This window comes from Maniola jurtina, chromosome 27 (genome assembly GCF_905333055.1).
Source record: "Maniola jurtina chromosome 27, ilManJurt1.1, whole genome shotgun sequence".
NCBI classification, from domain to species: domain Eukaryota; kingdom Metazoa; phylum Arthropoda; class Insecta; order Lepidoptera; family Nymphalidae; genus Maniola; species Maniola jurtina.
The window spans coordinates 1,653,282-1,672,561 of record NC_060055.1 but is presented as its reverse complement, the minus strand read 5'-3'; the positions used below and the strand labels follow the sequence as shown (position 1 = coordinate 1,672,561).

The 19,280-nt window shown below is 39.0% G+C and overlaps 3 protein-coding genes across 3 annotated transcripts in view; 2 read left to right on the top strand and 1 right to left on the bottom strand.

Moving 5' to 3' along the window:
* The window catches only part of LOC123879237, a 33,159-nt gene that overhangs the window by 6,259 nt on the left and 7,620 nt on the right, over nucleotides 1–19,280 (top strand). The window contains exons 4-8 of the mRNA XM_045926860.1: nucleotides 47–1,917; nucleotides 2,256–2,448; nucleotides 2,694–2,740; nucleotides 3,186–3,359; nucleotides 7,358–7,367. Of these exons, the coding sequence (XP_045782816.1) occupies nucleotides 47–1,917; nucleotides 2,256–2,448; nucleotides 2,694–2,740; nucleotides 3,186–3,359 (2,285 nt within the window). The 3' untranslated portion in view covers nucleotides 7,358–7,367. The remainder of the gene's footprint in view (nucleotides 1–46; nucleotides 1,918–2,255; nucleotides 2,449–2,693; nucleotides 2,741–3,185; nucleotides 3,360–7,357; nucleotides 7,368–19,280) is intronic.
* LOC123879256 lies at nucleotides 4,263–7,385 on the bottom strand. Its single transcript, XM_045926900.1, has 5 exons — nucleotides 7,139–7,385; nucleotides 6,707–6,870; nucleotides 6,161–6,336; nucleotides 5,144–5,238; nucleotides 4,263–4,783 (listed from the first exon to the last, which is right to left on the bottom strand). Exons 1-5 carry the CDS (start codon nucleotides 7,225–7,227, stop codon nucleotides 4,378–4,380), a joined length of 930 nt encoding a protein of 309 aa, XP_045782856.1. The 5' UTR covers nucleotides 7,228–7,385; the 3' UTR covers nucleotides 4,263–4,377.
* On the top strand, nucleotides 8,153–19,266 carry LOC123879246 (aspartate--tRNA ligase, cytoplasmic). The gene is made up of 12 exons (XM_045926876.1): nucleotides 8,153–8,312; nucleotides 9,103–9,227; nucleotides 9,719–9,878; nucleotides 11,613–11,742; nucleotides 12,787–12,961; nucleotides 13,458–13,602; nucleotides 14,346–14,497; nucleotides 15,183–15,349; nucleotides 16,344–16,459; nucleotides 17,004–17,158; nucleotides 18,014–18,185; nucleotides 19,086–19,266. The coding sequence occupies exons 2-12, from the start codon at nucleotides 9,114–9,116 to the stop codon at nucleotides 19,187–19,189; spliced, it is 1,590 nt and encodes a 529-aa protein (XP_045782832.1). The 5' UTR covers nucleotides 8,153–8,312; nucleotides 9,103–9,113; the 3' UTR covers nucleotides 19,190–19,266.

Sequence of the window (19,280 nt, the reverse complement as noted above, 5' to 3'; positions counted from 1 at the left end):
ATATTTAGTTAGATGTACATTACAAAAATGATGTTTACAATTTCAGGTGACCAAATACAGCCAAATCAAACGATACTCATCAACCATCAAAACACACCGCCTTGGATACAAAACAGACAAGTGCAAAACCAAGTAATCTACGTCCAACATGTGCCAACGAATTATATGCCTTCACACCAACAACATATAGACCAGAACCAATTGTACATCCAGAATTATGGATATCAAAACGTGCCACAAATGTTCGTCCAAAACCCCCAAGAACAAATACGGCCGTTACAAATGATGCCAAATATGGTACAAAACATGCAAGCACTGCCAGCAAACATTGGTGCAATACAGAATCAGAGAATGGTTTCAAACGTAGCACCAATGCAACAACAAGTCAACATAGTTAATACCCAAAATCAAAATATGAATAGACTGATAGCACCTAATCAAATAAACCCAAACGAACTAATAAACAAACCTCAAGAAATAACACAGCAAGTTTACAGACATCAAATGCCACAAACAGTCCAACAAGAACAAAGGTTTCCAATGCAACAAACAATAGCCATGGTTCCAAATAATGTACAAAACATACAGAGAGTTCCTCAAACATTTGACCCAAATGTTAGCCAAATACGACCAATGCAACAAAATATTGCACCAAACATACAACAAGCATATCCAAATACTATATTCAATGTCGATGAAAGCAGAAAAGTCAATACAACTGTAAGTAAAGGAACCAATCCTATGAATCACAATGTAGTTCACCCCATTCCTGCTGCCAAAAGTTTGCCTCAAACGTATAGACCAATCCAACCAAGGACACACCAAGTTAGGAATAACGGACCTAATTTACTTCCTATGCAGGTTACGACAAGTATTCAAGCTCAGCACACGATGCCAAATATAATATCAATGAATAATGTTCCTAGAAAAATAATGCCAGTACCCGTAACGAATGTGAATACGACTCTTAGTAATGTAAAAATTGAAGGTAACAATTTCCTGTTCAATAGAAAAAGAAAAAGTGAATCGCCTGATGAAGTACATAAAAAAGTTTCAAATAACAATCAAACAGAGGCTCCTGTTGTTATAAAACAGATACAAAATGAATCATACACTATGAATAGTTCAGCAGATGTCGGGGTTAATACGAGTCCCATACACAGACCTTCTGGGAGGATAACGATTAATAACATGCAAATAACTCCTTTAAACCCTAACGTTCCTAATTCAAAATTAATAGAGGAATTAGCTAAACCAATCCGAAGTAACACACATAGTATACAAACAGAAACTCAGAATGTTGTTAGAAATATGACTAATATAGTTCCAGAGAATGTAACTGAAATGGTACCGACTGAAAAAGAAAAGTTAGTTAGGAACACAGTTTATGTACAAGCTAGAGGTAGAATACTGACTGATAAAGATACTACTATCCCGGAACCGCCTAAAATTGAAACAATAGTCAAACCCCCTGAACCAAATGTAACATTGCCTACAGTAAAACCCAAAATCGAAACAGTAATAAGCAATCCTGAACCCAAAGTAACGAAAATTGAAACAATAGTGAACCATCCTGAACCAAATATATCTATGCCGCTATTAAATGAAAAACAACCAGAAAAGAATCAAGAAACAGTTAAAGAAACACCAGTAATTAAAAAAGAAACAAGTACAGTAGTAAAAATGCCAGTTAAAGTTGAAGAGAGTAAAAGTAAAATAAAAATAGAAGTGAAACAAGAAAAAAGTGATAACGCATCAATGGAGCCGCCTAAAGAGGTTGTTAAAATTAAAACTGAATCCAAACCAGACGTTAAAGTTAAAGAAGAATCTTCAGAGGCAGTTAAAGAAGACAGAGGATATATACTAACGCATGTTCTTGGTGGTTTTGTTATTCAAGAATCCAATATCGCATTCCCGGTTAGTAAATATTGTGCTCTCAATATTTTGTACTTAAAGTTAAATCCCTCAAAACATACCGCGAAATTCAAATTTAATTTGGTTTTTCGCAATTTGTAAACTAATACGACAAAGTAGGCTTATGGATTTCTAAAACAGAAGCTCTGCCTTCTAAAACAGATTTTTATTTATTTTTATGCCTAATAGTTTTTGATTTATCGTTCAAAGTGTTGGAAAAAATAACCAAGCACGGAACCCTCAGTGCGCGAGTCTGACTCGCACTTGGCCGGTTTTTAACTGGTTTCACTGGGTTCTAGTCCTTTTGAGCCTGCTTCTTATGAGGTAATTCTTAATTACAGATAAGAAAACCACTAAAGGAAAAGACCCTATTCAACAATACTGAAGAATCAAAGAGAGAGAATAAAGACATGAAAAGAGATAGAGAATTTGTAAAGGATAACAGTAAAATTTTAGATATTTCCCATCTCAATATACAGGAGTGTGAGAATATGGAGGCCGATACAGATGACAGCAAAACGATTGATGAAAAAGGTAAGGAAAATAATGACAAATATATTGCATCTTAAATCTCGTTCACACAAGCTGCGTAAGCGTTGCGTAAGCGTAGACGTAGCGCGTACCATTGCGTTGTAATGTATGGAACCGTATGAAACATGGCATGGTATGCGTGGCGTGAACATTCGCGTAGACGTAATGCGTGAAGTTACGTCTACGGGTTCACGTTCATACGCAAATTTAAAAAAGTAAGTCGTTAATATGGTTCATTTTTGTTACAGATAATCCATTTAGACTGTTGAAACCAAGTGAAGTCCGGACTTGGACGGTAAGTTTCTGATTCAGATTGGTTTAAAAAAAAAAATCTCAAAAAGAACATAGGTACTATTCACTTACATTAAGATTACTTATTATATAAATTTCAGTAGGTACTTACACATACGCATGCATTCACACTTTTAATTTTACATTTTACTATATTATTAAAACTATCAACATTGCCTATTTACAATTTTCGTCCAAACCGTCTAAACGATTGGGCCCTGAAAAGGTAGCAGACAGACAGACAGACACACTTTTTAATAATATTAGCATGGATTTGGTATATTTTGATGCTTAAACTCAGGTTTTGGTATATTTTGTATCATAAAGTCAGGTCTTTGTATATTTTGTATTATAAACTGAAGTTTTGGTATACCTATTTTGTATCATAAACTCGGGTTTTTGTATATTTTGTATCATAGACTCAGGTTTTGGTATATTTTGCTTCACAGGCGGAACAGCTGGCAACACACTTGGCGAAATACAACTGGACTGAAACGGTATCAGTGTTGCAAGACCACGAACTGGACGGGGAATCGCTATTACTGGTGTCGAAGGCTCAATTAGTGACTATAGGGGTTAAGGAGGACCATGCGGAAATTATATGCGAATTTGTTAAGAGCTAGGAAATTTTTTATCTACCCTCTTTTCATAAAAATGTTTTGTCTTGCTCTGACAGATATGGTTTTGAATGAGTTAGAGGAAGACTGCTACTATAGTTTTAAGGTTTTATGAATAAAGCAATTGTAAATCGATGAAATAAAGGGGTAATTTGTCATTGTGAGTGAGATCAAATGAAAAATCGAAGTCCAATATTTTGTACTGTTTTCGACTTATTGACAATTTTCAAACCAGTTATAATATTGGAAATCCACCAAAATCAATCATCAAAAATTTACTCCATAAGAATTCATCAGTAAAAAATTTTTAACGGTTGAAAATCAGTCCTTAAATAATTTATATTAAATATCAAACAATTTTGGTTTACAAATACAATTGTCTCTATTTAATTTCGCTGCGTTTAGCTAAATGGCCGGTGGGCATACAGCCTAATACAGAAAACGATTGAGCTTGCAATTTTAATTAAGCATACTTTCTAATTTGTAAATATAGTAGGTATAACGATATAACTTTAATTTTTATAGGTAGGTATTCTCTTATGTTTTGGTATTATTATAATATGTGTAATTTATGTTGGATTAATTAACTTCCTTGTTATTATTTTCCCATAATTTGTAAATATGAAAATTAAACCCAAGATAATAAAATATGACAAACAAATGCAACTTTTAACATTTTTGTGGATAAATAAATAAATGTGCAAATATGTATAATGGTTTTATTTTGCATAATTTATTTTATCGGAAACTATACAACGAATCGTAACAATTTGTTTACCTTTTCACAACACAACACTATTTCGTTTCGAATTTCCCGCGCTTTACTTTTTTTTAAACTTCAAATTGTTCCGCTCTGGATACCTTATTTTTTGGTCTACACCTTTCAGTTTTACAAAAAAAAAAATGAAATACATTTAAGAAATTGCTTTATTTGTCTCAAAGTTACACAACTTTTAAAAAAACAATACAAAAAAAATTGTAAAAAATCACAAATCGTAAAAAAGTTGTCTATCAAAGCACAACACTAATTTCTTCTCCTTGTCTTTCCCATAAAATTTACCACTTGAGCGAACGGTACGAACTTGCCACGTTTATTTCTTTTTTTTAATCCCAGTTCGGGCAAAACGTCATCGGATTCGGCTGTGGATTCCATGTTTTTCGATCCTAGTTCCTCGGATATATCTGTATCGTTTTTCTCTACGTATTCCTCTTTATATTTTCTGTTGCATTCAGGTTTTACTACATTCTCTCGACGGTATTTTGGGTCAGGGGTACACAATTTTTTCTCGGTGGGTTTGCACATGAGTGTGTCATAGAAATATCTGTCAGCACGACCGTTGGTATTACGTTCTTTTGGTTCCTCGTCAGAACTTTCGTTCGAGGACTCATGATGTGGGCCGCCTGGTGATGACTTTCTGTGTACTTTTGCACTGAAATAACAAAAAAGATCAGTTTTGTGGTAGGCAGTGTCATATTGCTTGTATGGAGAACATTTTTATTTATTTAATCGATGTCAACTTAATAATTTCTACATTGAATCAGGTCTCATATACTCCTATCTGAGACCTGATTTTCTACTGACTGAACTTCTAACCACCCTACCAGTGACCACCAAGCGATTAATAAGATTAGTAATATTGCATAGAAAACGAGTATGGGTGTGGGTTGATAAAACTAACATACCCCTCTCAGATTCAACTTTCTACCTGGTGAGATTGCAGTCTTAGCTTGTAGTTAAATCTACTAAAATCGGATGATGATGATGATGGAAGATGGTGTGAAAGTCATACCATCGTTTGACATCTCCAATGAGCACTGGCGCGATCCCCTGCCGTGGAGACAGCGATGGATTCCCGCCAACAGCTGCTGCTTCATCACCTATACCCTGATGGTATGGCTTGATGTTTTAAACAGTTACAATAATAAAGGTGCGACAGCTTCCATCAGAAATGAGGAACTTTCCAGAGCGCGTTCCTTAGAATCGCTAAAGATGGCGTGGTTCATGCCCTCCCAAGAAAGTAAGAAAAGGATCCTACTTTTTATTCCTAAAAATTTAAGTGTCCACGGGATTTTTAAAAACCTAAAACGTTTGAGACATAATGAAGAACTCTCTGGTATCCAAGTTTCCTCACGATGTTTTCCTTCTCCGTTTAAGCAAATAATACTTAATTGTTTAAAACGCACAACTCCGAAAAGCTTGAGGTGCGTGCCCCGAATTCTCGTACCAATGGTGGAATGATTTGGTGGCACGGCGAGGAGGAAGGAGACTCCCTGGCAAGGAGGCTGATGTTTTAACCACTAGGCTATCTCCGCTTTTTTTCCTATGTAATTGGCTAACTAGTATCAATTGAGATTGTTTGCCGTGGCTATTATCACACTTGCTGAAACGACTAACCTATCCACCAATATTGCCAGGAGAATGAGGACAATCACACTTCACACTAACTATTATTATAAAGGCGAAAGTTTATGTGTATGTATGTGTGTGTGTGTATGTTTGTTACTCCTTCACGCAAAAACTACTAAACGGATTTGGCTGGAAATGGAGATCACGCTAATATTATAAAAGCGAAAGTTTGTATGTGTGTGTGTGTGTATGTTTGTTACTCCTTCACGCAAAAACTACTGGACGGATTTGGCTGAAATTTGGAACGGAGATAGATAATATCCTGGATTAGCACATAGGCTACTTTTTATCCCGGAAAATCAAAGAGTTCTCACGGGATTTCGAAAAACCTAAATCCACGCGGATGAAGTCGTGGGCATCAGCTAGTAATACTATAATATGGAAGAGAGAATTCACTCACTTTGCCAGTAATATGGAAGTAGCAATGAGTGACCCTTTCCACGTCAGCCCACGCGACGAGATACCGCGCCATGGTGAGCGGGATCTTCGGCAGAAAGTTGGAGTGGAACTTCCCTTGGCAGTAGATCGTGATCACGTCCGTGTCTTTTACTTCGAAGATGATGCGGAAGATTGTACCTACAGAAACAGAATAAGTGTAAATTAAAAATTTATAACACAAGTGAAGGTTACAGTATCTAGAAAAGAGCTGATAACTTTCAAACGGCTGAACCGATTTTCTTGGATTATAGCAAAGAACACTTTCGATCAAGCCACCTTTCAAACAAAAAAAGTAATTTAAAATCGGTTCATTAATTTAGGAGTTACGATGCCACAGACAGATAGATACACAAGTCAAACTTATAACACCCCTCTTTTTGGGTCGGGGGTTAAAAATAGGTTTTTCTGGACGGAATCTATTATGACATTATATCCCCTATATGGAGTAGAGTAGAAACCGACTCAAAAAAGTTAGGATTTATCCCAGCTGTGGGCAATTTCGACTAACCAGGCACAAACATATTGTAGTTAGTGTCGAGATTCCCGCTACCGATCCATACTCCGTTGCGTCTAGACAGCGAGATGATGTTGTCTCTATGGAACCGGACATCGAAGTGGAGGACTACATCACGAGGCTCCTCCCCCTCTTGAGCGCAGAGATTTACTGACATTCTGTGAAATAAATGTATTTAGTTTTACAATGCACGATGGCCAACATGACCAGTGTGCAGCGGAAGTGTTTATCTATCAGTATGGACTGGTTTACCATTACCACAATTCTTAATATTGATGATGTCCAGGATGGTCTTGCGATATCTTAGGCAGGTAGATAAATAAGTTGATTGGTCCGAAATCTAGATTTCTGTTTGCCTTTATAGCATTAAAAGTACCTAATAAAATGTTAAAAGGATTATATTAAAGGAAGTTTTAAAATGTTTACTTTCTTGCATTTTCCTTGATTTTCCCGCCAATTTCTATTCTATCGCCTATCTTCAGAACGCCTGGGATATTAGCAGTAAACACGGGCATTTTGGTATTATAAACGCAGAAAGAATATTCGCCTCAGCTCTATCCAAGTCAGGGCTGGTGGTATACTTGGTCATTTTGGACGAAAAATTTAAGCATAACACCGATTTGTTTGATAAAATTGTTTGTCTTTTCGGAAAATGGTACTGACGGTACTGACACTTGCCTAAATGACAGTTACATGGACCTATATTTAAACTGTATTTAAATTATCTTTGGTCCATTTTTTTAAGGTAATTTTTTTTTTCATTCAGAGACCAAGAAGTTTGTAAAGTAACTAACTATACAGAAATTCTTCAAAACTTTAAAATGTTAGAAGAATCTTTTAAGGCTATTTAATTCTTTTTGTAAACAGGAAGTATCCCACTGGATACTTCCTGTTGCATTAGACATCAGATTTGATTTTATGAAAAAAATATTAAGAAATGTTTTTAACGATTTTTGCACAACCCTATTGAATCTAATTTGCTAGAATCCAGAGCAGAATTTTGGGTAACGTCAGAGTTTACATTTGACGTTAGCAACACATTTTTTTTCCTCTCTCGTCTGGCTTTACAAAGATTAGCCAATGTCAAGTTTGTAGTTATTTGTAACAAGTTAGTTAAACTATACAAGTATGGACCCCGTCTGTGCCGGCGTTCGCCGACATATGCATGGCACCCCCTTAGAGCGTTTTCCAGTCAGTTTTAACAAAAAAAAACCACTCCAAAAAGGCGCCCGCCAGCTAACACCAACACAGACGAAGTCCTCCTGTTTCATTAGACATCAGATTTGATTTTATGAAAAAAATATTAAGAAATATTTTTACCGATTTTTGCACAACCCTATTGAATCTAATTTGCTAGAATCCAGAGCAAAATTTTGGGTAACGTCAGAGGTTATATTTGACGTTAGCAACACGTTAGCAATGTCATAAAAGTCAAAACAAACAAATGTCACCCATGTCACTTGATTTTGGAATGCAGTGGAATGTGTTGTGTGAATAACCTATTTATTTTATATCCCAAGCAAGTTAATTTAGCACTTTAAATAATATAGTATCATTCGAGTGCCTTATCGTGTCGTGTGACGTATAAACCACAATACCGGTGAGTTTCATACAGTATGTCTGATGCATATTGTGTTTTATTGTCTTTACCACTTGTTGTGAAAACTATTTATAACTTAACTGGGAAGTGCCGGTGTGCTAATTGTTATGGTTATTTGGGTTAATCATGGTAATTTTCACCGCTATGTGAAAACATCTTCCCTTTGTTTATGAATTATCTCTAACGATACTGCTTTACAAAACTTTTCACTTGACGAATTCAAAGAAACTCCAAACCTATTAAAATCAACATCGCCGGCTGAGCACGGGTCTCCTAGCCAAGCGTGGACTGCCAGTACTTCACATACCTTTGGGATACACCTCGTACCAGAAAACAACGTTAGAACTATTCTTTTTTTTTCTCGTGGCTTTACAAAGATTAGCCATGGTTTGTAGTTATTTACAAGTTAGGGAAACTATATAAGTATGGACTTCGTCTGTGCCGGCGCTCGTTGACACACGCGCGTCGCCCCTTTAGAGCGCTTCCCAGTCAGTTCCACCACCAAAAAACACCAGTGAAACACTAAAACCGGCCACTTTTAACAAAAAAAACACTCCAAAAAGGCACAACACGCGCGCCAGCAAACGCCAACACAGACGAAGTCCAGAACACTATTCTTTTTTTTCTTTCTTTCTTATCTGGCTTTACATAGGAACACTATTCTATACATTTTAGTGAGGAAAGTTTTTTTTTTAAATAATATTAGCTATGTTAATCATGATAATAATAAATAAAAATAGATTTTTTGTCATTTAAGTAATGGTTTAACCAGATTCATTTTGGTTTTCAGTTTAAGTCATCATGGTAGTATCTGAAGCCCAGGTCCCCGTGGAAGGGGATGCAGCGAGCAGCAAAAAGGCTGCCAAGAAAGCGGCCAAGGCTGCAGAAAAGCAGCAGAAAAAGGCTGAGCATAAGGTAATCCAAAGATTTTTATCTGACTTGGACTTTGTAGCGGCCAAAGTCATAATTATGTGTTTTCTAAAATTCAAAATATCCAAATCAGTCCAGTTGTTGAAATTTTGGTTGCTCTCATACACTCTTGTGGTGTAACAAACATCCAAACTTTCACATTTATAATATTACTATATGATGCCCGTGATTTTGTGTGGACATAGGTTTTTAATCCTGCAGGAACTCTTTGATTTTCTGGGATAAAAAGTTGCCTATGACAATTTCCGGGATGCAAGCTGCCTTTATACCAAACATATTAAGCTGTTAAACGGACAGGTCAATAAGAATCCCGTAGGAACTCTGGTTATCCGGGATAAAAAGTAGCCTATGTCCGTCCCTGAGATGTAAGCTACTAAATTTCATCACAATCGGTTAAACTGTTGGGCAGTTAAAAGCTAGCAGATAAACAGACAGACACACTTTCGCATTCATAATATTAGTATGGATTATTTCAGGGAGCTGTACCCCAGAATGAAACATCAGAACCCGATATATCAGAAGGACAGTATGGAGTTCTGAAACTGATACAGTCTACAGGAGAAAACAGAGACCGGGTTTATGTTGACGTGAAGGAGCTGGGCCTTGCTTTAGAAGGCAAGGATGTGTGGGTTAGAGGTAAGAACATTCTATATTTAATTAGGGTTCCTTACCTCAAAAGGAAAAACAGAACCCTTATAGGATCACTTTGTTGTCTGTCTGTCTGTCCGTATGTCTGTCTGTCCGTCTGTCTGTTGTGTCTGCAAGAAAACCTATAGGGTACTTTCTGTTGACCTAGAATCATGAAATTTGGCAGGTAGGTAGGTCTTATAGCACAAGTAAAGGAATAAATCCGAAAACCGTGAATTTGTGGTTACATCATTAAAAAAAAAAAAATGTGTTTCAATTTTCAAAGTAAGATAACTATACTAAGTGGGGTATCATATGAAAGGGCTTTATCCTAAGGCTAAGGTTAGGGCTAAGGGGGTTTTTTTTAATCCAATCCAATCCATCAGCCTGTATATAAGCCCCTGCTGGATATAAGCCTTTTCAACACTGCACCACCAAACATGGTCTGCCTTCCTTATCCACTCGCTCCCTGCCACTTTCTTCAGGTCATCTGTCCAGTGGACTGGAAATTAATTTGACCTTTGCATATGACTGAGTGGAGGCCTCATATAGCAAGCGTAGTGTGGGACGCCCTCCAGCACGATGGCCCGACGATATAAAGCGGCTGGCGGGAAGTGGCTGGATGAGGAAGGCTGAGGACCGGATGTGGTGGCGCTCTTTAGGGAAGGCCTATGTCCAACAGTGGACGTCCACAGGATGATGATGATGATTGGCATATTTAAGGCCTGAACACTGAACACTTAAGCGAAAGGAAGCTTACTCCACAAAGAATCACACGCTCTGTTTCTCTTTCTTCCCCCACCTCTCTCTTTCGCGCGCTTTTGCGGTCTATCACTCGCTCCCTTTCTCTCTCTCTCTTTCCTCCCTCCCTTAATCCCTGTCTCTCTATCTCACTCTCGCTTATTATTGTTATCGCTCTCGCTTGCTCTCTCTCTAGCTTTCTTGCTCTCGCATCTGTTTCAGCATCTCTCTTTCTTTTATTCACAGCGCGTCTGCAAACTTCCCGCGGGATAGGGAAGCAATGCTTCGCCGTGCTTCGGCAGAACTCCAGCACAGTGCAGCTGTTGATGCGAGTCAGTGACAGAGTCTCTCGCTCTCTTCTTTCCTCCCTCTCAATCCCTGTCTCCCTATCTCACTCTAGCTAATTATTGATATCGCTCCTTCTCGCTCTCACTTGTTCTCTCTCAAGCTCTCTAGCTCTTGCATCTGTTTCAGCATCTCTCTTTCTATCATTCACAGCGCGTCTGCAAACTTCCCGCGGGATAGGGAAGCAATGCTTCGCCGTGCTTCGGCAGAACTCCAGCACAGTGCAGCTGTTGATGCGAGTCAGTGACAGAGTCTCTCGCTCTCTTCTTTCCTCCCTCTCAATCCCTGTCTCCCTATCTCACTCTAGCTAATTATTGATATCGCTCCTTCTCGCTCTCACTTGTTCTCTCTCAAGCTCTCTAGCTCTTGCATCTGTTTCAGCATCTCTCTTTCTATCATTCACAGCGCGTCTGCAAACTTCCCGCGGGATAGGGAAGCAATGCTTCGCCGTGCTTCGGCAGAACTCCAGCACAGTGCAGCTGTTGATGCGAGTCAGTGACAGAGTCTCTCGCTCTCTTCTTTCCTCCCTCTCAATCCCTGTCTCCCTATCTCACTCTAGCTAATTATTGATATCGCTCCTTCTCGCTCTCACTTGTTCTCTCTCAAGCTCTCTAGCTCTTGCATCTGTTTCAGCATCTCTCTTTCTATCATTCACAGCACGTCTGCAAACTTCCCGCGGGATAGGGAAGCAATGCTTCGCCGTGCTTCGGCAGAACTCCAGCACAGTGCAGCTGTTGATGCGAGTCAGTGACAGAGTCAGCAAGCAGATGGTCAAGTTTACAGGAAAGTAAGTCTTTACGCACACGTATACTACGCATAGTAATTCATAATTACATTCTATAAATATCCTATACTACTTATAGTTTTTATCTAATTTTTATCTACATAGAACAGCCTGTATAGTGAATAAGTCCGGTAACGAGCTGGCTAGCATCGCCTCGGTGCCGAGCGCCACAAATACCTACCTAATGTTCGTGCGCTGTGCAACCGAGTAGGTACCCTACCTTGCATAATATATTATCTTATACCGACATAATATTGTATTGAGTGTACTGAGTAGTCTCACCCGTATATCATACAGTTAATTTTTAGAGGAATGTGCAGCGCCCAGACAAGTCGCCAAGACTTCAGGGCGCTAAGAATTCAATGTAAATAGTTTTAGAATATTGTAAATACAATAAATAAATAAAATAAAATAAAAATGGATATGTTTTATAGTGCCAAACAATAAGCGCTTTCAAAGTCAAAGTCAAAATCATTTATTCAAAGTAGGTACTCCTTTTGATGGTCGAAATTGTCTTTGTACGTTATAGTGGTGATAATTAATTACGTAACTTAAAACAAGCTACGAGGGTTCTAAACGCGCCCAAGTCTGAGAAGAGCCTACAACAAACTTAGCCGGGTATTCTTTTTTTTTTAGGGTAGAATTCTGCTTTATTAGGGTACCGTACCCCAAAAGGTATCAACAGAACCCTATTACAAAGTCACCGTTGTCTGTCTGTCTATCCATCTGTCTGTCAGCTGGCTGTATCTCGTGAATCGTAATATGTAGACCATTAAGATTTTCACAGAGTATGTATCTCTGTCACTGATATAACAGCAAACAATAAAAAAACAAGATGGCGAATTTCAAAATGGCCGCCATGCCATTTAAAAAAGTATATAGTATTATACCTATCTTGTATTTGCATGCCAGCTTGGCGTGATACAGCTGGACTATTTCTATAATTACACCTGTAAAACCTGTATCAGCAAATAAATAAATTAATTGATTGTACGATGCATCCGACTCGCACTTGGCCGGATTTTTACTTACTATTTTTTTTTTCAGTATAACAAAAGAGTCAATAGTGGACATATACGCCACAGTAGTAAAGACATCTCCAGCAGTGGAGTCCTGCACAGTACAAGACGTGGAACTGGCAGGGCTGCAAGTGTGGGTGGTGTCCAGTGCGAAGCCCCAACTGCCTTTGCAAATAGAGGATGCTTCCAGACCTGAAACAGATGTGAGTGACTTTTACCCCACATTAGTTTTTTAATTACCCCCTAAGTACAGGATCTAGATCACAATCTTATAGGATCACTTTGGTGTCTGTCTGTCTTTCCCTCCGTCGTGTCTGTCAAGAAACCCATGGGGTACCTCCCGTTGATCTAGAATCATGAAATTTGACAGATAGGTAGGTCTTATAGCACTAGTAAAGGAAAAAATACGATAATCGTGAATTTGTGGTTACATCACCAAAAAGAATTCAAATGTGCTAATGAACAAAATTAAGTATTTTCAATTTTCAAAGTAAGATAACTATATCTTGTGGGGTATCATAATATGAAAGGGCTTTACTTGTACATTCTAAAACAGATTTTTATGTATTTTTAAGCGTAATAGTTTTCGATTTATCGTGCAAAATGTCGAAAAAATATCTGAGTACGGAACCCTCGGTGCGCGAGTCTGACTCGCACTTGGCTGGTTTTTTTTTTTAAATTAATATTATTATGGTGCAGGATCCCGAAGGACTGAAAATCCGTGTCAACCAGGACACGCGTCTGGACAACCGCGTGCTAGACCTCCGTACTCCGGCAAACCAAGCCATATTCAGGCTCGAAGCTGGCGTTTGTAGACTCTTCAGAGACATTTTGACTAAAAGAGGTATATAAGATTAGTTATGCTGTAAAACTAGCAAACATTCTGAGTCGAGACGAACGTAATAATGTGTTTGCGCGTCCACTGTTGGTCATAGGCCTTCCTGAGAGCGCGCCACCACACACGATCCTCCGTCTTCCTCATCCACCCACTTCCCGCTTCTGTCTAAGATGGAAACGAGCTAATCTGCAAGGGGTATGGCATCACTTTTCTACGCGTCATAGTGCCGGAGTGCTAAAGTCTTTGCCGGTAGGGTGGTAACTAGCTACGGCCGAAGCCTCCCACCTGAACAACTTACAGATTTTACAGATACGTGGCTCAAAGAGGCGCAGAATAGCATAGGGAATGGTGGAAATATTCACGCCGATCGTGGCGGCTTCCCTGGAGCAGTGGTAAGCGCTGTGCTCTTATTAGTGGGACGTCCCGGGTTCGATCCCCGGCAGGGGTTTCGAATTTTAAAATTTCTGGTCTGGTCTGGTGGGAGGCTTCGGCCGTTGCTAGTTACCATCCTACCGGCAAAGTCGTGCCGCCAAGCGATTTAGCGTTCCGGTACGATGCTGTATAGAGACCAAAGGAGTATGGATTTAATAAAAACTGCCATACCCCTTTCAGGTTACTGCGCTTCCATATCAGACTGCATCATCACTTACCAGCAGGTGAGATTGCAGTCAAGGGCTAACTTGTAACTGAATAAAAAAAAATATATAAATACAGTTAATCATTATCAAATAGTCTATGTCACTATACAGGTTTCGTAGAAATCCACACACCAAAGATCATCTCGGCGGCGTCAGAGGGCGGCGCGAACGTTTTCACAGTCTCTTACTTCAAGTCGTCCGCCTACTTAGCGCAGAGTCCTCAGCTGTACAAGCAGATGGCCATTGCCGCCGATTTCGATAAGGTTTGTACTCATTTATTCAATGTAATTAAAATTAAGCATGGGGTAAATAAGGACGCGGGGTAACATGGCAAAGCCAAACTACTTTTACTACTTTTGCCTGTCAATTCTTTTTAATTTTTTAATAGGAAGCCAGCATAATATAATGCAAAGAAATAATTATTTTATGAAATCTTATTTACAGTTTAGACTATCAATGCATACTATAATTTACAGGCTAACTTAGTGAATAGACAAATTATCTACATTATAACGAAAACGACAGTTGGCATCGAGCTTCGTTACCTCGACAATCGATATCGAGCTTCGTTACCTAGACACTCAATATCGAGCTTTGTTACCTCGACAGTCGACATCGAACTTTGTTACCTCGACAGTCGACATTGAGCTGCGTCACCTCGACAGTCAAATAAATAAATTGATTAATTGATTAATTGAACATCGACCCTCGTTAGCCGATAGTCGACATCGAACTTCGTTACCTTGACATAGAGCTTCGTTACCTCGCCAGTTGATATCGAGCTTAGTCGTTTTTCGACTTATTTTGTGTTCATGGGTAAAAAATATCAATCTTTTAGTACATGAGTTTTTTTTACTTGTTTTTAAACTCATTCTCTATATTTCTTTATCCATACATTCATTTCTCCATCCAATTCATTTTCTCTTTATCCATACAATTTTTCTACAGGTGTTCACAGTGGGAGCGGTGTTTCGGGCGGAAGACTCGAACACTCACCGTCATCTGACGGAGTTCGTCGGTTTGGACCTCGAGATGTCGTTCAAACATCACTACCACGAAGTGCTGGACACCATTGGACAGACGTTCACTGACATATTCCGAGGGTTACAAGACCAGTAAGCATACCATTTCTCTCTTACCCTTCCTCTCCATAGCCATCAAAAATAATATAATAAAACATATCAGCGTACTTCTACGTTCAAATCATATCAAATCATTTATTTGCTGACTAGATGATGCCCGTAGCTTCGGCCACGTGGATTGGTCAGATCTCAGCATCAGGATTGAGGAGTTGAAATCAATCATTTTATTTGGAACAATGTCGCAAAGTTAAAAAAAAATACGCAAATCGATTCAGAAATTTCGGAGATATCAGTGTACATAGGTAGAAAAACACAATTCCATTTTTTAAAGTCGGTTAAAAAGTAGCCTATGTTACTCCTTGGTTAATCCTCTACTTGTCTGTGAAAGTCCCGTCAAAATAAGTTTAGCCATTCCGAAGATAAGCCCATTCAAACAGACACGACACTTCAGTTTTATTTATTAGTATAGATATATCGGCGTGTTTCTCCATTCAAACTCATAGTCATCATTATCAATCCATAGATGACCACTGCTGGACATACATACGTCTCTTGCAGGGACTTCGACACGCCATGGTCTTACACCGCCACCATCCAACGGCTCCCGTTAACTCATTTGATGTCGTATATCCAGCTAGTGTATGCGTGGAATATTCACTAGTTAGAAAGTAGCCTTACACTTTGATTCTGCACTAGATATTACGCATTAAACGCTTACGGGGTAACTGAACGCGCTTGGGGTAATCGTACGCACTTTGGATAACTGTACGCACCTTATAAAACAGGAATGGGGAAGCACGAGTCTGTTGTCCTTGTGTTTAAAATCTTAAAATCAAGCAATAAGGTCTATATTTCATTGGTGTACATGATACTTCCATGTCATTAAAGAGCAACCGCCGAGTTTCTTGCTGGTTCTTCTCGGTAGGAAAGGCATTCCGAACCAGTGGTAGATGCTTTTGATGATTCAAAAGTACTTGTAAATGTCTAATTGAATAAAAATATTTTGAATTTGATTTTGAACCAACAGATACGCATCAGAAATAGCGACGGTGGGGCAACAATTCAAAGTGGAGCCCTTCAAATTCCTGGACCCTCCTCTGAGGCTGGAGTTCCCTCAGGCTATCAGCATGCTGAAGGAAGCTGGTGAGTTCCATGTTGTCAGATACGCAACAGGTATCATACAGGTCCTATCAGGGTTCCGTATTAGGGTTCCTACCTCAAAAGGAAAAAAGGAACCCTTATAGGATCACTTCGTTGTCCATCTGTCTATCTGTTTCTCCGTCCGTCCGTCATGTCTGTCAAAAAAACCTACCTACTTCGCGTAGACCTAAAATCATGAAATTTGGCAGGTAGGTAGATCTTGTAGCACAAGTAAAGGAAAAAAAACCGAAAACCGTGAATTTTTGGTTACAATAAATATTACAATAAAAAATTAAAATGTGTTCATGAGCGATTAATTAGGATTTTCAATTTTCAAACTAAGATAACTATACCAAGCGGGGTGCTTTACCTGTACTTTCTAAAACAGATTTTATTTATTTTTATCCATAATAGTTATTGATTTCTCGTGCAAAATGTCGAAAAAAAATACCTGAGTACGGAACCCTCGGTGCACGAGTCTGACTCGCACTTGGCCGGTTTTTCTCTGGAGATATGGAACCCTAATAGCTTTTTTATTTGTTTACAGGAGTAACGGTGGGCGAAGAAGACGACCTTTCAACTCCAGATGAGAAATTATTAGGGAGACTGGTGCGAGCCAAATACGATACGGACTTCTACATACTGGACAAGTACCCTCTAGCCGTGCGACCCTTTTATACCATGCCCGACCCTAACAACCCGGTGAGTACCCTACCTCCCCGGGACTTCCTATCTACGCAACGTTCGTTGATCTCTAGCGTCAGTCAGATGTTTTATTTGTAATACATTGTGAACTTTTAAACTTTAACCCATGCCCGACCTTAACAACCCGGTGAGTACCTTACCTCCCCGGGAATGGAATCCTGGACTATCTATCTACGCAACTTTCGTTGACCTCTAGCGTTAGACAGATGTTTTATTTGTAATACATTGTGAAATTTTAAACTTTAACCCATGCCCGACCTTAACAACCCGGTGAATACCCTACCTCCCTGGGACTTCCTATCGACGCAACGTTCGTTGACCTCTAGCGTCAGTCAGGTGTTTTATTTGTAATCCATTGCGAACTTTTAAACTTGAACCCATGCCCAACCTTAACAACCCGGGAATTGAATCTTGGACTTCCTATCTACGCAACGTTCGTACTGACTTATTAGTCTATACTAATATTACAAAGAGGAAACCTTTGTATTTTTGTATGTTTGTATTGAATAGGCTCAAAAAATACTGGACCGATTTCAAAATTTCTTTTACCATTACTTAGAGGAGGGATTCTTCCGAATCCGTATAGGCTATATTTTATCCCGGAAAATAGATAGGATTTTTCGTGGTAGTGTCCACCCGTGCGAAGCCGGGGCGGGTCGCTAGTCTTAAAATAAAATAAAAAATGCAATACATTGCGAATTTTCAAAAAGAATTTTTTTTATTCGCGTTTTTTGGGGTATTTTATTAGTAATCAGTAGAAAATTTCACTTCAAAGACCTTTCCCAATGTTTACCTGCATGTTTATGTTTTTTTTCTCTGTATATTTGGCTTTGACTTTACCTTTATTTACAGAAAGCGTCAAACTCGTATGACATGTTCATGCGTGGGGAGGAGATCCTGAGCGGCGCGCAGAGGATCCACGACCCGGAGTTCCTCACCGAGAGAGCGAAGCACCACGGCATCGATATAAGCAAAATCGCCGCATACATCGAGTCCTTCCGCCTGGGCTGCCCGCCGCATGCAGGTAACTTACCTTTAGCATACTAAGATGCCCACTTCTTTTTCGTGAGGTCAAAGGTTCGATCCCGGGCACGCACCTCTAACTTTTTGCAGTTACCTATGTGAGTTTTAAAAGACGCGCTTAAAGTTTTAAACTTTAAGCGCACTTTCGTTTTAACAGTGTCTTAAATGTTGGCAAACTGAAGGCTTACCTGCACAATCAGTTTGCGCAGTTAAGTGCGTGCGTGTGGTCGGCAAGACAGTATCCCGCGCAGTTCCAAAAGCTGCTAAAGACTGGACTGTGCAGTTATCGGCCTTGCCTGTTCTGTTTTAACTGCACAGGCAAGACGGAACTTAAAACTTAAGGCTCTGTTAAAACGAGATAGCATTGTGTCGCTGGCATAAACCTGTCTCGTTTTAACTGAAACTTAAAGCTGAACCAGTCAAAGTACACTATAGATCTAATCCTTAGATCACTCACTGTGCTTGGGTCAGTTAAATCCGTTCACCAAAGATAGATAGAAAACTTTATCTATACTAATATTATAAAGAGGAAACCTTTGTATTTTTGTATGTTTGTGTTGAATAGGCTCAAAAACTACTGGACCGATTTCAAAATTTCTTTTACCATTACTTAGAGGGATTCTTCCGAATCTGTATAGGCCATATTTTATCCCGGAAAATAGAAAAAAATAAATGTCCACCCGTGCGAAGCCGGGGCGGGTCGCTAGTTGCACATAAAACATGAAATAACCAAGAAAAAACAAAGAAACTAAAAACATAGATTGTCTCTAAGGAATTGCTTTAGCAGTAAGGCCGCCCTTGCATTTTGTATAGTTTCTTAAGTATCTATGTATTGTTTCCTGTAATGTGTGTGCAATGAAGACATCTTAACAAGTAATAAATTAATTAATTTGTTTTGCAGGCGGCGGCATCGGCATGGAGCGAGTGGTGATGCTGTACCTGGGTTTGGACAACATCAGGAAGACGTCCATGTTCCCGCGCGACCCCAAGCGTGTCACGCCCTGAACTGAGCGTACTATAAGTGTCAAAAAACTGCAAAATATTGTACCAAATGTATGTAATTAAAATGTATTTAAACTTGTTATGGTGATTTTAT

Excerpts from the sequence above, each read along its gene's own strand:
- LOC123879246 (XM_045926876.1), top strand. The coding sequence starts at position 9,114 with ATGGTAGTATCTGAAGCCCAGGTCCCCGTGGAAGGGGATGCAGCGAGC. Across the intron at positions 12,962-13,457 it reads CTTCCAGACCTGAAACAGAT|GATCCCGAAGGACTGAAAAT; the intron begins GTGAGTGACTTT and ends ATTATGGTGCAG. Across the intron at positions 14,498-15,182 it reads TTGCCGCCGATTTCGATAAG|GTGTTCACAGTGGGAGCGGT; the intron begins GTTTGTACTCAT and ends ATTTTTCTACAG.
- LOC123879256 (XM_045926900.1), bottom strand. The coding sequence starts at position 7,227 with ATGCCCGTGTTTACTGCTAATATCCCAGGCGTTCTGAAGATAGGCGAT. Across the intron at positions 6,871-7,138 it reads ATCAAGGAAAATGCAAGAAA|AATGTCAGTAAATCTCTGCG; the intron begins GTAAACATTTTA and ends TTTATTTCACAG. Across the intron at positions 4,784-5,143 it reads ATTGGAGATGTCAAACGATG|TGCAAAAGTACACAGAAAGT; the intron begins GTATGACTTTCA and ends TTGTTATTTCAG.